General features: G+C 41.6%; 1 protein-coding gene across 2 annotated transcripts in view; it reads left to right on the forward strand.

Moving 5' to 3' along the window:
• The window catches only part of GALNT7 (polypeptide N-acetylgalactosaminyltransferase 7), a 74,365-nt gene that overhangs the window by 36,708 nt on the left and 23,326 nt on the right, over positions 1 to 14,331 (forward strand). For both annotated transcript variants that reach the window (XM_010840246.1, XM_010840245.1), the window contains exon 3: positions 10,844 to 11,010. In XM_010840246.1, coding sequence (XP_010838548.1) covers positions 10,844 to 11,010 — 167 coding nt within the window. The remainder of the gene's footprint in view (positions 1 to 10,843; positions 11,011 to 14,331) is intronic.

Here is a 14,331-nt window from a genome sequence, read left to right on the forward strand (position 1 = left end):
ATAGGACAGATATAGGCTTTTCAGCAGAGAAGGCAATGGCACCCCACTCCAGTACTCTTGCTTGGAAAATCCCATGGATAGAGGAGCCTGGTAGGCTGCAGTCCATGGGGTCGCTAAGAGTCGGACACGACTGAGCGACTTCACTTTCACTTTTCACTTTCATGCATTGGAGAAGGAAATGGCAACCCACTCCAGTGTTCTTGCCTAGAGAATCTCAGGGACGGGGGAGCCTGGTGGGCTGCCATCTATGGGGTCGCACAGAGTCGGACACGACTGAAGCAACTTAGCAGCAGCAGCAGCAGGCTTTTCAGAGAGCCAGAGCTCACGGGAGGCCTTGCCGTTTGTTACGTGAGATACATAGAGCCGTGGTTCTTTGTAGGTAATGGTCTTGCTGTTTGTCATGGGAGATACATAGAGCTGTGGTGTTTTGTAGCTTTCTGCCTTAGAAATGAGCCACGATGAACTACAGAATTTCTGATCCAACTCATTCTTCTCTGCTAAGAATTTCCCCCTTTCCTCCAATACATCGTCACTTGGACATGAGATAAACCTGAGCCCCTCAACTCTCAGCCCCAGAAAACGAAGTTGAGATGCAACTGCCTGGTTGGAACTGGGGAACTTGTCTTAAAAGCTTGCACAGGTGGCCAGCCTGTGCTTTTTAATTTAGATTGGACTGACTGGGAGCGTGAACCTGATGGAGGTTACAGGCGTGCTGAGCTGCAGCCATTCATCAGCCCTGCCTTCTGACCATTCTGGTTTCTTGCCTTCCAGCCGTGAAATCAAAAGACGCTTGCTTCTCGGAAGGAAAGCTATGACAAACCTAGAGAGCGTATTCAAAAGCAGAGACATCAGTTTGTCAACAAAGGTTCATATAGTCAAAGCTATGATTTTTCCAGTAGTCATGTACGGATGTGAGAGTTGGACCATAAAGAAGGCTGAGCACTGAAGAATTGATGCTTTCAAATTGTGGTGCTGGAGAAGACCACATATTCAGTCATACGTATACTAATTCTTGTATCCATTTCCCCCCAAACTCCCCTCCTGTCCAGGCTGCCACACGACACTGAGCAGAGTTCCCCGTGCTGTATATAGTAGGTCCTTGTTGATTATCCATTTTAAATATAGCAGTGTAGTACTGTCTTAATTTTAATCTTCAAGGGAAGACTGATTGATAAGAACATTGAGGAAAAGTAACGAGACCATCCTAGAGTTTCTAATAATTGAGGAGAGGGATACAAAACTCTTCAAGAAATAGAGGTAGAGTTTTCAGGAAATGATTAAATACAAAATAGTTTATCGTGCTTCAATTTTATGTGCCAAGTGAAAAGAAAGAATATATTATCAAGAAGGGACTAGTTTACATTGGGGTGAGAATAGAGGAGCCAATGAAGAGCTGTGTTCCTTGTTTCCCCAGACATCCCTGGGAGAGGGGGCCCACATCTGAACTTGGTCTGTTCAGCAATCCCTATTGTGAAAGTGGAAGCAGGCAGCTTTCAAAACCAGCAGGATGCTCAGATCTCAGGCTGGCCAAGCAACCTTCCAGCTGTAACCGATTTTTCATAGTCAGCTGAATTAGATATTATTTATTCATGAAGCCTAAATACATAAAGGCTTTTTATGAAACTACAGATATTAAAAAAAAAAAAAAAAACCTAGCTGGGACAGTGTAAAACAGAAGAAAATTGCTAATAGGCATGTCATTTTATGTTATGAAGTCTATTTTTGGCTTTTTAAGTTACAGAAAAGTCACTATGAAAATTCTTCATTCTGGGGACTTCCCTGGAATCCAGTAGTTAAGACTCTGTGCTTCCAATTCAGGGGTGCGGGATCAATCCCTGGTCAGGGAACTAAGATCCCATTTGTCATGCAGAAGTGGCCAAAAAAAAGGAAGAAAGAAAATTCTTCATTTCTGTCTTCTGATACAAGTACCTGGCCCACAGAGCTGTCATGGAAATATTCTGTAAAATTACTTTAAGAAAAACACCACAGGGTAAACAAAGTCCTACTGTATAGCACAGGGAACTATATTGAATATCCTGTGATAAACCATAATGGAAAAGGATATGAAAAAGATATATTTCATATTCCCTGGTGGCTCAGCAGTAAAGAATCCACCAGCAATTCAGGGAATGCACAAGATGCGGGTTCAATTCCTGGGTCGAGAAGGTCCCCTAGAGGAGGGCACAGCAACCCACTGCAGTATTCTTGCCTGTAGAGTCCCATGGACAGAAGGGTCTGGCGGGCTACTTGCCATAGGGTCCCAAAGAGTCAGACATGAATGAGAGACTTAGCACACATGCATATAAATCTGAATCACTTTACTGTACAGTAGACATTAACACAACATTGTAAATCAACTCTACTTCAATAAAATAAATTAAAAAACAGAAAACGCTGCAGCTTGAATCCCTGCAAACCAGTGATCTGAACGTGAGCATGTGTGGCCAGAGCAGGTCTGTGATAACTCACCCTGGAGCATGGTGCCCTGGACGTCACAGGGCCATTAAGGTCTCTTGGAAAATAGAGTGCCAGAAAGGAGAAATCACTCACGAGTCTATCACAGAATGCTCCTTTTTCAGCATGGCCTCGTATTTCTGTCAGTCCTCCTTCTTAAAACTTACCGTGATTCTATGGCAGTAAAGCGAGAGAGATGCTGCAGAACAGACAGTGTGACTTCAGCACAGGCTGCTTCTTCCAGCTCTGTCTTCTGGTCCAGGCTCTGCATCGTCACCGGCTCTGACTCTGTGCGCCCTGCCCAGCAGCTTCCTCTCCCAACAGGAAGTCAGCAGAGCCGCCCAAAGAGCTAAGCTTTGTCCTGAGCCTGCCTTCGGGCTGACGGGGGCAACTGAAGGCTTGTGATTAAAGGTCACTCAGTCTGTGGGGGCTGCAAGGTCTCCCAGAACAGGACCTGACAGCCTGCAGTGTAGACCCCCTCCGGCTGCTCCTGTGCCCCAAGGGGTTGCCCTTTCTCCTGGAGCATCCAGCGATTGGAGGTTACCGTGTCCGAGTGGTATTGGCCCCTGTACCCTCCATCTCTGCCGTCCACTTCTGGCTCCCAGATGTACTAAACTTCCTCACCTGCCTGCCCCAGTGTCCCTCCTCAAGCTTCCCCACTGTGGGCGCTCACTCATCTACACTTGGGCTCTCATGGGTACAAAGGACCCTCTGAGCCCCAGGACCAGGCCCTGGCTTGAGTCCAACAGCCCATCACCTACCTGCACTTCTTACCCCTTACGTGGTGGCTCCTGGAAGCCCTGGATCTTAATTGTGCTGACAGCAGGTGGAAACATCTATGCTCTCTGGCTCCTTCTAGAGGCTAGAAGACTGCAAACAGGAGGTGGGAAGGGACTACCTAGCTCCCTGCTGCCTGAATATCCCCAGCATCATTTCTGTCCTATACTGCAGCCTCCCAGCCTGGCCTCTCCCCTAAAGTTCAGAAACAGAAGCTAGGCTCAAGCCCCTCCTGCCATCTGCTTTTTTTTTTTTTAATTGGAGCATAATTGCTTCACAATGTTGTGTTAGTTTCTGCCATTCAGCAGAACAGATCAGCTATACGTATATATTGTTGTTGTTCAGTTTGCTAAGTCGTGTCTGACTCTGCGACCCCGTGGACTGCAGAATGCCAGGCTTCCCTGTCCTTCACTATCTCCCAGAGTTTGCTCAGATTCATGTCCGTTGAGTCGGTGACGCCATCCAACCATCTCATCCTCTGTCACCCCTCCTCCTCTTGCCCTCAGTCTTTCCCAGCATCATGGTCTATTCCAGTGAGTCCTATACATATATCCCCTCTTACTTGGATTTCCTTCCCATCTAGGTCACCACAGAGCATTGAGCAGAGTTCATGTGCTATACAGTAGGTTCTCATTAGTTATCTATTTTATGCATAGTAACAACAGTGTATATGTCAGTGAGTTGTCATCTGCTTTTATTCTGTCCAGTATCCATCTGCTTTTATTCTGTCCTGCCACCTGCTTTCCTCCAGATTTTCAGCCTCCCCCTGGAGGAGCATCTGCCTCCCCTTTCTTTCCCACCCCCACCTGCCATATGGACTGACTTATTCTTGAAAGTGCCTCAAAATAGGAGCACTGTGGGGTGGAGAGTGGACATTACTCAGAGGAGAAAACACATCCAGAGGCATTTCAGATATATCCACAAAGCAATCCGATAAATATTTATGGAGCAGCTGCTCTGTGTTAGAAGGGGGTGAGCAAAACAGATGAGGTTCCTGTCCTCACTGAGCTTACAGTCTGGAGCCTTTTGTAGAAAAGATTCCCAGGGAAGGGCATAGAGATTTACATGTAAGAATGACCACTGTCACCGTAGAGCCAACTGAAATGTCCATCCGTAAGGAGAAGGTCACATAGGTGATAGAGCAGCCATACTATGGAATGTTATACAATAGCTTCCAAGAATTAGATACTCACATGGAAGAAGAATTTGTACATACGCATCTGAATAGATCTGTACATATACACAGACACATGTTTGCATGTCTGCGTGAGTATAAAGAAATCTAAATAAACGCAACTAGTAACAGTGATTTCCTCTAGGAGGTAAGATTTGACACAGCCGGGGAGAGGAGCAGGAGGGAACTTTTACCTTTACTTTATAAACGTCTCTCTTGTTTGGATATTGTGCAACAAATTTCGTATTGCTTTTGTAATTTTTTCTCCATTTTTGAAAGAGTTTTATATAATTTTAGAGGCTACTTTCCATGTATGGTTCTTACCAAATATTGGTAAGAATATTTGGTAAGAATATCCCCGTGTTGTACGATCCATCCTTGAGCCTGTTTATCTTAGACCCAGTAGTTAGCTCCTCCCACTCTCCCGCCATTGACCCTCCCCCAGCCACTGGGAACCACTAGTTTGTTCTCTGTATCTGCGAGTCTGCTTCTTTTTTGTTATATTCACTAATTTGATGTATTTTTTTTAGATTCCACATATAAGTGATATCATAAGTATTTGTCTTTCTCTGTCTGACTTATTTTACTTAGCATAAAGTCCGTCCATGTTGCTGCATATGGCAAAATTTCACTCTTTTTGTGACTGAGTAGTATTCCACTGGGTAAATACATATACATGTATATATCTATCCCACGTCTTCTTTATCCATTCATCTGTTTATGGATAGTTAGGTCATTTCCATATCTTGGCAATTGTAAATAATGTTGCTGTGAACATTGGGTGTGCTAAGTCGCTTCAGTCGTGTCCGACTCTGTGACCCCATGGATAGTAGCCGGCCAGACTCCTCTGTCTCACAGGTGTTAGATAATATCTCCTTGTGCTTTTCATTTGCATTTCCCTGATGATTAGCGATATTATACATCTTTTCATGCTCTGGTTGATCATCTGCATTTCCTCTTTGGGAAAATGTCTATTCAGCTCTGCTGCCCATTTTTTTAGTTGGATTGTTTGTTTTTTTGATATTGAGTTACATGAGCTGTTTATATATATTGGATATAAATCCCTTACCACTCATATCATTTGCTGATATTTTCTCTTATTCAATAGGTTATATTTTTGATATGTCAATAGTTTCCTTTGCTGCACAAAGCTTTTAAGTTTAATTAGATCTCACTTATTTTTGTTTGTATTTGCCTTTAGGAGATATACTTGAAAAAATATTGTTCTTTGTGTAATTTTTAAGACAAAGAAAATAGGAAAAACATATACCGAGGGTTGTTGTTACTGGCAGGTAAACTAGTTTATGAGGGCTTCCCAGGTGGCACTGTCTGTTAATCGCTCAGTGGCGTCCAACTCTGCAACCCCACGGACCGCAGCCTGCCAGGCTCCTCTGTCCATGAATTCTCCAGGCAAGAATACTGGAGTGGCTTGCCATTTCCTTCTCAAGCGGATCTTCCCAACCCAGGGGTCGAACCCAGGTTGTCTCCCACATTGCAGACAGAGCCTCTACTGTGTGAGCCGCCAGGTGGCGCTAGTGCTGAAGAATCTGCCTGCGAATGCAGGAGAGGCAGAAAGATCCACTGGAAGAGGAAATGACCCTCGGCCCCAGTACTCTTGCCCGGAGAATCCCATGGACAGAGGAGCCTGCTGGGCTGCAGTACACAGTCACAAAGAGCCGAACACGACTGAGCAACTGAGCTCCCACACAATCTAGTTTACATCTTTGGAGTTATTTCCACACCTTACATGGTTGAGAGAAGATGGGGAAATCGGGCAACTCACTCTCTCCCACCTCTTGTCGCCCTGTCCTGTAGGAATGCACGTCCCCTCCCGACGGTCTCCCTCTCATCTTCATTCTATCCTCTTCCTATCTTCCTTCATCCCCTCTATGTTTTCAACTCCTCTCTGTCTCCCATTCAAAGTCCTCATCTGGCTTGTTTCCCCAAGCTGTCATCTTTTGCCATAGAAATCAGCAAATTCCAAATTTCCTCCCATGATGTAAATATTTTCACCGGTTCTAGTATCTGCTATAAATCAAAATCAATATCCTTCCCATCTGGTTCTGCTTTTTTAAGCCTAGTGGAAGAAAATTATTGCCTGAATCTCTTATCAGAGTGTTTGTTTTTATAGTTTTTTTTTTTTTTTCTTTTTTTGAGGGGAGATCATTGTCCCTTCCCATCCAAAATTAAACATACCTGCCCGGGTTAGTTTCTATCCAGAAACACTCATCACATCTTTCAAGATCTGCAGTCCTCCACAATGTATTTTTTTGTTTGTTTTTTCGGTGGGGGGGATGGCGATGAAAAATATATTTGTGCACACTTTTCTATTTCCCACACTTGGGACATCTTTATACCTTTCATATTGCTTTTTATTTCTATATTTACTTTTAACGCCAATTAACAATGTTGTAATAGTTTCAGGTGGACAGTGAAGGGACTCAGCCATACCTGTTCATGTATCCATTCTCCCACAAACCCCACTCCCATCCAGGCTGCCACGTAACACTGAGCAGAGTTCCAGGTGCTATGCAATAGGTTTTTGTTGGTTATCTGTTTTAAATATAGCGTGACCTTCCCAAAGTCCTTAAGTGTCCCTTCCCCCCGGCAACCGTGAGTTCATTTTCTAAGTCGGTCAGTCTCTTTCTATTTTGTGAGTTCACTTGTGTCATTTCTTTTGAGTCCACAAAGAAGGGATGTCACATGATAATTCTCCTTCTCTGACTGACTGACTTCATTCAGTGTGACACTCCTAGGTCCATCCGTGTTCCTGCAAATGGCCTTATTTCCTTCTTTTTAATGGCTGACTAATATTCATACACGCACACACACGTCACATCACATCTTTATCCATTCCTCTGTCGATGGACATTTAGGCTGTTTGCATGTCTTGGCCACTGTAAACAGTGCTGCAATGAACATTGGGGTGCATGTATATTTTCAGGCCATGTCTTTCTCCGGGTATATATGCTTCCCTGGTGGCTCAGATGATAAAGAATCTGCCTGTAATGTGGGAGACCTGGGGTTCAATCCCTGAGTTGGGAAGATTCCCTGAAGCAGGGAACGGCTACCCACTCCAGTATTCTGGCCTGGAGAATTCCATGGACAGGGGAGCCTGGTGGGCTACAGTCCATGGGGTCGAAAAGAGTTCGCTACTACTATGCGACTTTCACTTTCACCTTTCATGCCCAGGAATGGGATTGCAGGGTCATATGATAGCTTTATTTTTAGTTTTCTAAGGAACCTCTATACTATTCTCCATAGTGGCTGTACCAATAGAGAAATGCAAATCAAAACTACAGTGACATATCACCACATTGGTCAGAAAGGCTCTCATCGAAAAATCCACAAACAACAAATTCTGGTGAGGGTGTGGAGAGAAGGGAACCCTCCAACACTGTTTGTGGGAATGTAAACTGGTACAGCCATTACTGTATTTTTTAACTTGTTATTCTGAAAGAGCATGTGGCCCTTCCCAACTTTGGAAAGTCTGCTTTAACTTGCCAAAGGGTGTCTTGCCTTCCCAGTCCATTCCTGGGGTATCTCCAGGCTGCACAGGGCAGGGAAGAGGGGGAGAGGAGAGAGCTCCTCTCACATAATAAGCTCAGTGAGTGCCTTGTATTGACATTATATTCAGTGTCATTATTAGTTCTCAGACCTTAAATCACATCTTAACCATTCATGGATAGGTATAGCTAGTATTTTTTTTTTATTTTATTTTACATTTAACAAGATTTCCTGTTAAACCCAAGACAGCCTAGATTTATGTCCTGGCTTCATTGCTTTCTGAGTGATATTAAGCAGCCGTTCATCTCTGAGCCTCAGTCATCTCATCTGTAAAATGGGGAGATTAATAGTACTAACCTCATAGTGGTTGTTATGAGGTTAAATAAGTCAATAAAGTAAAGCACATGGGATAGTGTCTGACACATAATAAGTATATGCTAGCATTTGCTATTCGACTGAAAATGCCCTTCCTTGTAAGTTTTCTTCTTCACTATTTTTCAGATTTTAATTCTACCTTCCAAAGACATAGCTCGTCCATCTACTCATTTTTTATCTGAATCACGTGCACACAATTCATTGCCGTGCTTTTATCTTTTCCTCCCCACTTCTTTGGTCTCAGTGCTTTTTAAATCATCCTTCTAGTCTCCCCTTCACCCCATGGCTCCAGGACGCCTTCCTGGCCACCTGTCTTGAAACTGAATGAGATCACCTGTCAAATGCACCATGGTTTCCCCAATGACATAGTCGGACTTCTCTTTCATGTCTCGCCATCCTGTAGGACCGTGGGCTTCATGAGAGCAGAGAGCACGTGTGCTCCTCCATGCTGAGCTACTGTCTAGCTCAGAAGATCCCATGTACTTAGGACTCCTTCAACAAGGAAATGCAGATGTAAGAAGTAAGAAAAAAACGGATTCCAGACTCAGTCTGCATTTCTGTAAAAACAACCTCTTAAGAACAGGAGATGGTGCAGGACAGGGAAGCCTGGCGTGCTGCAGTCCGTGGGGTCACAAAGAGTTGGACATGACTGAGTGACTGACAGCAACAAAGAGCACACACAACTGAGAGTTTGGAAAGGGACCCAAACACCTGGAGATAAAGTTGTTTGTGTCTCTATTGGGCCAGGTCTTATTTTAGATAATGATGGTGTAGGTTATCAAGCTGATAATGTTCGAGACCGCTTTTATGGTTTTCAATTTAACCTTGGGAATAAGCTTGTTTATTACTTCATGGAAAGCTTTGGAATTAAAAAAACCTCTTTCCTTTCCACTCATCCAGAGGAAGATAATAAGCACCAGATGCTAGTTTTGAAAACTAACTCCTGCAGAAAAAAAACAGGTCTCAAATTGTTCTTATTTGCCTGTTGTATTCTTATTATCTTGTTCTCCCATATCCAGTGAGAAAAAGTGTATGTGTGTGTGTACATACACACATATACATCTGTACACATACACTTGTATATGCATAGTATGGGCGTGATTGTACCTTGGTATCCACCAGCAGATAGGTTCCAGGACCCCTTTGAATACCAAAGTTTGTGGATACTCAAGTCCTTGACACATAACCTATACACACTCTCCCATATACTTTCAATGGATTATTTATAATACCTAACACAATGTAGGGCTTTCCAGGTGACTAAATGGTAAAGAATTCTCCTGCCAAGTATGAGACATGGATTCAGTCTCTGGGTTCAGAAGATCCCCTGGAGAAAGAAATGGCAACCTACTCCAGCATTCTTGCCTGAAGAATCCCATGGACAGAGGAGCCTGGCGTGCTACAGTCCATGGGGTCACAAAGAGTTGGACACAACTTAGGGACTAAACAAAACACAAAAACAAGGCAAGCACTATTACATAGATGCCCTGGCAAATTCAAGTTTTGCTTTTTGGAACTCTCTGGAATTTTTTCCTAGTATTTTTGATTCACGGTTGGCTCTTCAGATGCAGAACACACAGATATGGAGGGTTGACTCTGTGTGTGTGTGTGTGTGTGTGTGTGTGTGATGGTTCTGTGAAATTCACTGAACCTCCCCTGGTTCCCCGAGTCTTTATCAGGCCCTGTTTTGGGATTCCTTCCAATTAGAGAAAGGCTTCTGCAACATTCTTCCCGCTACAGTTGTTTCAAGCAATTTTGTGTAAAATAGTTAAAGCCCCTTTAGCCAATCTAATAACTCTAAACACTATTAGAACTTTGTTTATTCATCCAGCAGTTAATTTTGGAATGCTTCCTGTATCCTGAAGTTCAGCCCATTTAATTTTTTTCTGAATGCTTTAGCCCTATTAGAACAGGACAGCTTTCAAACACAGCAGTACAGTGGTTTATTCACAGCAAGTTAAATAAATCCCTTGCACCAGAAGCTCGAGTTTTAAAACAGAAAATAACCGAACTTGAAGACCTGAAAAACAAACCTTAATACCATCCCCAGCTAAGAAGCATAAATTCACAAATAAGTTCTCTTTGTCACAGTAAGTGCTGGTTGGTGAAGAAGTAACTTGAATATGAGTAACTTCATCTCACAGCAGCTTCTCTCTTCTACTGTGGGTTTCTGTTAAAATTTAAAAGGTTATATTTCATTCACTTCGGCCATCTGATGTGAAGAGCCAACTCATTGAAAAAGACCCTGATGCTGGAAAAGATTGAAGGCCGGAGAAGGGATTGACAGAGGGTGAGGTGGTAGGATGGCATCACCAATTCAATGGACATGAGTTTGAGCAAACTCCAGGAGATAGTGGAGGACAGGGAAGCCTGGCTTGCTGCAGTCCATGGGGGTCTCAAAGAGTCAGACAGGACTGAGTGACTGAACAACAAATTTCATTTACTTACCTTAAAGTCAATAATATTTAATCCAACCAGAAAACATAGTCATTGTCAGTTGGAACCAAGCATTGCAGATTATCTCTGAATAAACATGATGAAATGTTCCTTTTGCAGATGCAAGTACTGGCATTACGATGAAAACCTGCTCACAGCCAGCATCATCATTGTCTTCCATAATGAAGGGTGGTCCACCCTCATGAGAACAGTCCACAGTGTAATTAAAAGGACTCCAAGGAAATACTTAGCAGAAATCGTGTTAATTGATGATTTCAGTAACAAAGGTAATGGCTAAGGGATTGACATTCAATCTATAAAGTAAGTTTAAATTATAAACAGTCGCAAACATGTAATTTCAAAATAGTGTAGAAATTAATGGTATCTATTGATAGCATCTATAATCAACAAGTTGGCACTGTGCCAGACATTGTATGTAAATTAGTTTCTTTAGTTCTGACAGTAATCCTTGTGAGAGATATTGTGCATTTTCATTTTGCACTCGAAACTAAGACATGTTAAGTAACTTGCCAGAGGTGACAGGTAGTAATTAACAGCTGCCTCCCAATCTATAGGCTGCACATTTAATCACAGTCTTATACTATACCAATTCTTTGGGCCTTGGATTTTATAAAAATTTAATTGTAAAGGTAATTCATTAAATGACTGAAAAAATGCAGTGGTATGTATGTTGTAATGTCACCTAAAGCCCTATCTAAATCTATATACTGAGATCTATATACATTTTAATAGCTTTATTTTGCATTTGAATGATGATGCAAACATTGAATTTGACCAGAAACCATGGGCTATTTTGTTTATAATAGAAAATATCTACTAAAGCTTCCTTTGTTCTATATTTGATTGAGGATATTTGGAAACAGTGTTTTATTTTTTATTCTTCTTGTGGAGTGAGCGCTAATGCATCTATGGTGGCATCAGTTAGTCTTGGTTCCACTTGACAAGGGAGAGATTGAGCAATAATTTTCCACTTAAGTGGGGTGGGGTCTTTTAAGTTAATTTTTTTTTCTTCAAATAGATCCATTATTGTAAGCTGAATAAATATTCTTAGTGACATAAATATCAAAAGATAGATAATGCTACAGTCCAAGGGACTCTCAAGAGTCTTCTCCAGGATGTCAGAAAAGAAGTCAGAACATGATCAGCATGAAAAAAAAAAACATTTAAAATGGCTTTAAAAAAGCTTCCTCCAAAACTTAATATAGAACTCTCCAAATTCTAAACCAAGTTTATAAACCTCTGCTGTTTTTGAAAAGACATGACCAGAATCTTGATCTTGCACACATTATATTAGCATGGAGTGAAATAGAAATATGACCTACTTACTTCCTTTTCCCCTCCTCATTATACACCTAATCACTTTCTTCAACTAATCACAGCAGAGAATTTATAATTTTAGAGTAAAGAGCAGAGAGAATGTATAACTTTAAATTTTTCAGTCATCAAATGCCTTTAGCTGAGACATCTTGGTTGCAATTTTCTATGGTAGGAATATTTTCATTATGAATGCTATTCCTGTCTCAGGATAAATATTTGATAATATGTTTTTAAGTGATATTGTTGGTGCCAACAGTGTTTTAAATTTAGCAAAACTTAAATCTACAAAAATAACAGAAATTCCATGTCATGCTTGTACAGATTTTAAGAACCACTACATTATTAATACAAGTTAAAAAGCTCAGCATAGTCTTTAAAAAAGTGAAGATACATCATAAGATGTTTCCCATTCTAAAATCTTGCTTTCTTGCTTGGCCCAAGGAAAGAACAAAATTTTGTGGTTAAGTTTTTTATCCAGTTTAATTTTTGTGTGATCAGTGCTTCTATTGTTCCAAATCTCTGACAGCCTTTTGTAACACATTTAAAAGGCAATAATATATAGGATCTTCTTCACTCAGAGTGCAGAGTCGTTGGTTGGGGCTACCCTTGGACAGAAGTTCAGAAAGTCTTTAATTACTTCTCCCAATTTCAAAACAAGCTTAACATCTGTCAGCCCTAGCCTCAGTAAAATTATACAAAATTTGGTAAACATGACTTGACTGAAAACTAGGTTTGTTTTCTTTCCCCAGTATATTCATTAATTAAAACTTTGAGTTATAATTTTTTTCTCTGAAAGACAAAACACTTAACTAATTAATATAAAACCACACAGAAGAGGTGGCTGCTCAGAAGCCTCGAGTTTCTGGAAGTTACAGTGTCCTCAAAACGCAAGGGTTTTGGGCCTTTAATCTAAGAACACCCCTCTCCACCTGTGCCTCCAGCAAAGGGCTGCAGAGACCATGCATCTTTGCAGGGCTTAGCAAAGAAGGCTGGAAGAGCACTTCTGCTCACAACTACTCATCATTTCCTCATGCCTCTTATTGGTTATAGCAAGTCACGTGGCCCAGCAGTGGTCCCAAGCTGGGCAGGATGATCACCCCCCAGGAGAGGTGTTTCGTATTTGGGACTGGGATCCCTCCGCCTCTGTGTTGGCATCTGTGAAACCCTATGGTGGCCAAGTTATCTTACCTAGAAATAGATTTAAAGAACAGAAACAGGTTTCTGACAATAACAATTTATTTTAGATTTATTTAGATAACATACGTGAAAATACCTAATGCAATCCAGAAGGGCTTTAGGAAAAAACCAACTTACGGCTGTATTGAACTTAAAAAAAAAAAAAGGTAAAGTAAGAGCTTTAAAAACAAAATAAAACAAAAAAACCTTTTATTGAAGGGAAAATTACCAAGACTTTCTGGGGAAAAATAGTAACTCAGCATGAGAATTTTATTTATAATTCTCATTAAAACTGGATGCCAAAATAGAGAAAGGAAAATTTTTTCTTCCCAGTTTTGAATACGCATGTGTGGGTGTCTTGCTAATTATAAGCTCCTTAAAAATGAGTGAAGTATTAAGTGTACAGCTTGATTTGCCCAGTAACCACTAGCTCATCACTAAATACAGCTGTTTTTTGCCTTTTTTTTGTATTAGTGGGCTAAAATTTTAAACAACTTAAAAAGAACGTTTGTGATTCAAGAAACGTCTTTAAGAATCCAGGAATTAGTTGTGGCTGTGATGAACCAGTTTTATGGGCTCGTAGCGATACAAACAAAAACCGTTCTGTTGCAGCTCCAAAGCCAAGATTGAAAGTTTAACAAATGTATCTTGTTTTTGTAACCCCAAATTTTCTCTACCAAATTACAAACATATGTATGTATGTGTATATGTGTGTGTGTGTGTGTGTGTGTGTGTGTAAATATATAGGGCTTTCCTGATAGCTCAGTTGGTAAAGAATCCACCTGCAATGCAGGAGACCCCAGTTCAATTCTTGGGTCTGGAAGATACCCTGGAGAAGGGATTGGCTACCCACTCCAGTATTCTTGGTCTTCTCTCTGGCTCAGCTGGTAAAGAATCCATCTGCAATGGGAGAGACCTGGGTTCAATCCCTGGGTTAGGAAGATCCTCTGGAGAAGGGAAAGGCTCCCCACTCCCATATCCTGGCCTGGAAAATTCCTTGGGTTGTATAGTCCATGGGGTCACAAAGAGTCAGATGCGACTTTCCCTTTTCTTTTCATATGCATACTTGTGTGAGTGCATGCTCAGTTGCTTCG

The sequence above is a fragment of the Bison bison genome, unplaced genomic scaffold, assembly GCF_000754665.1.
Source record: "Bison bison bison isolate TAMUID 2011002044 unplaced genomic scaffold, Bison_UMD1.0 scf7180017864143, whole genome shotgun sequence".
NCBI lineage: Eukaryota > Metazoa > Chordata > Mammalia > Artiodactyla > Bovidae > Bison > Bison bison.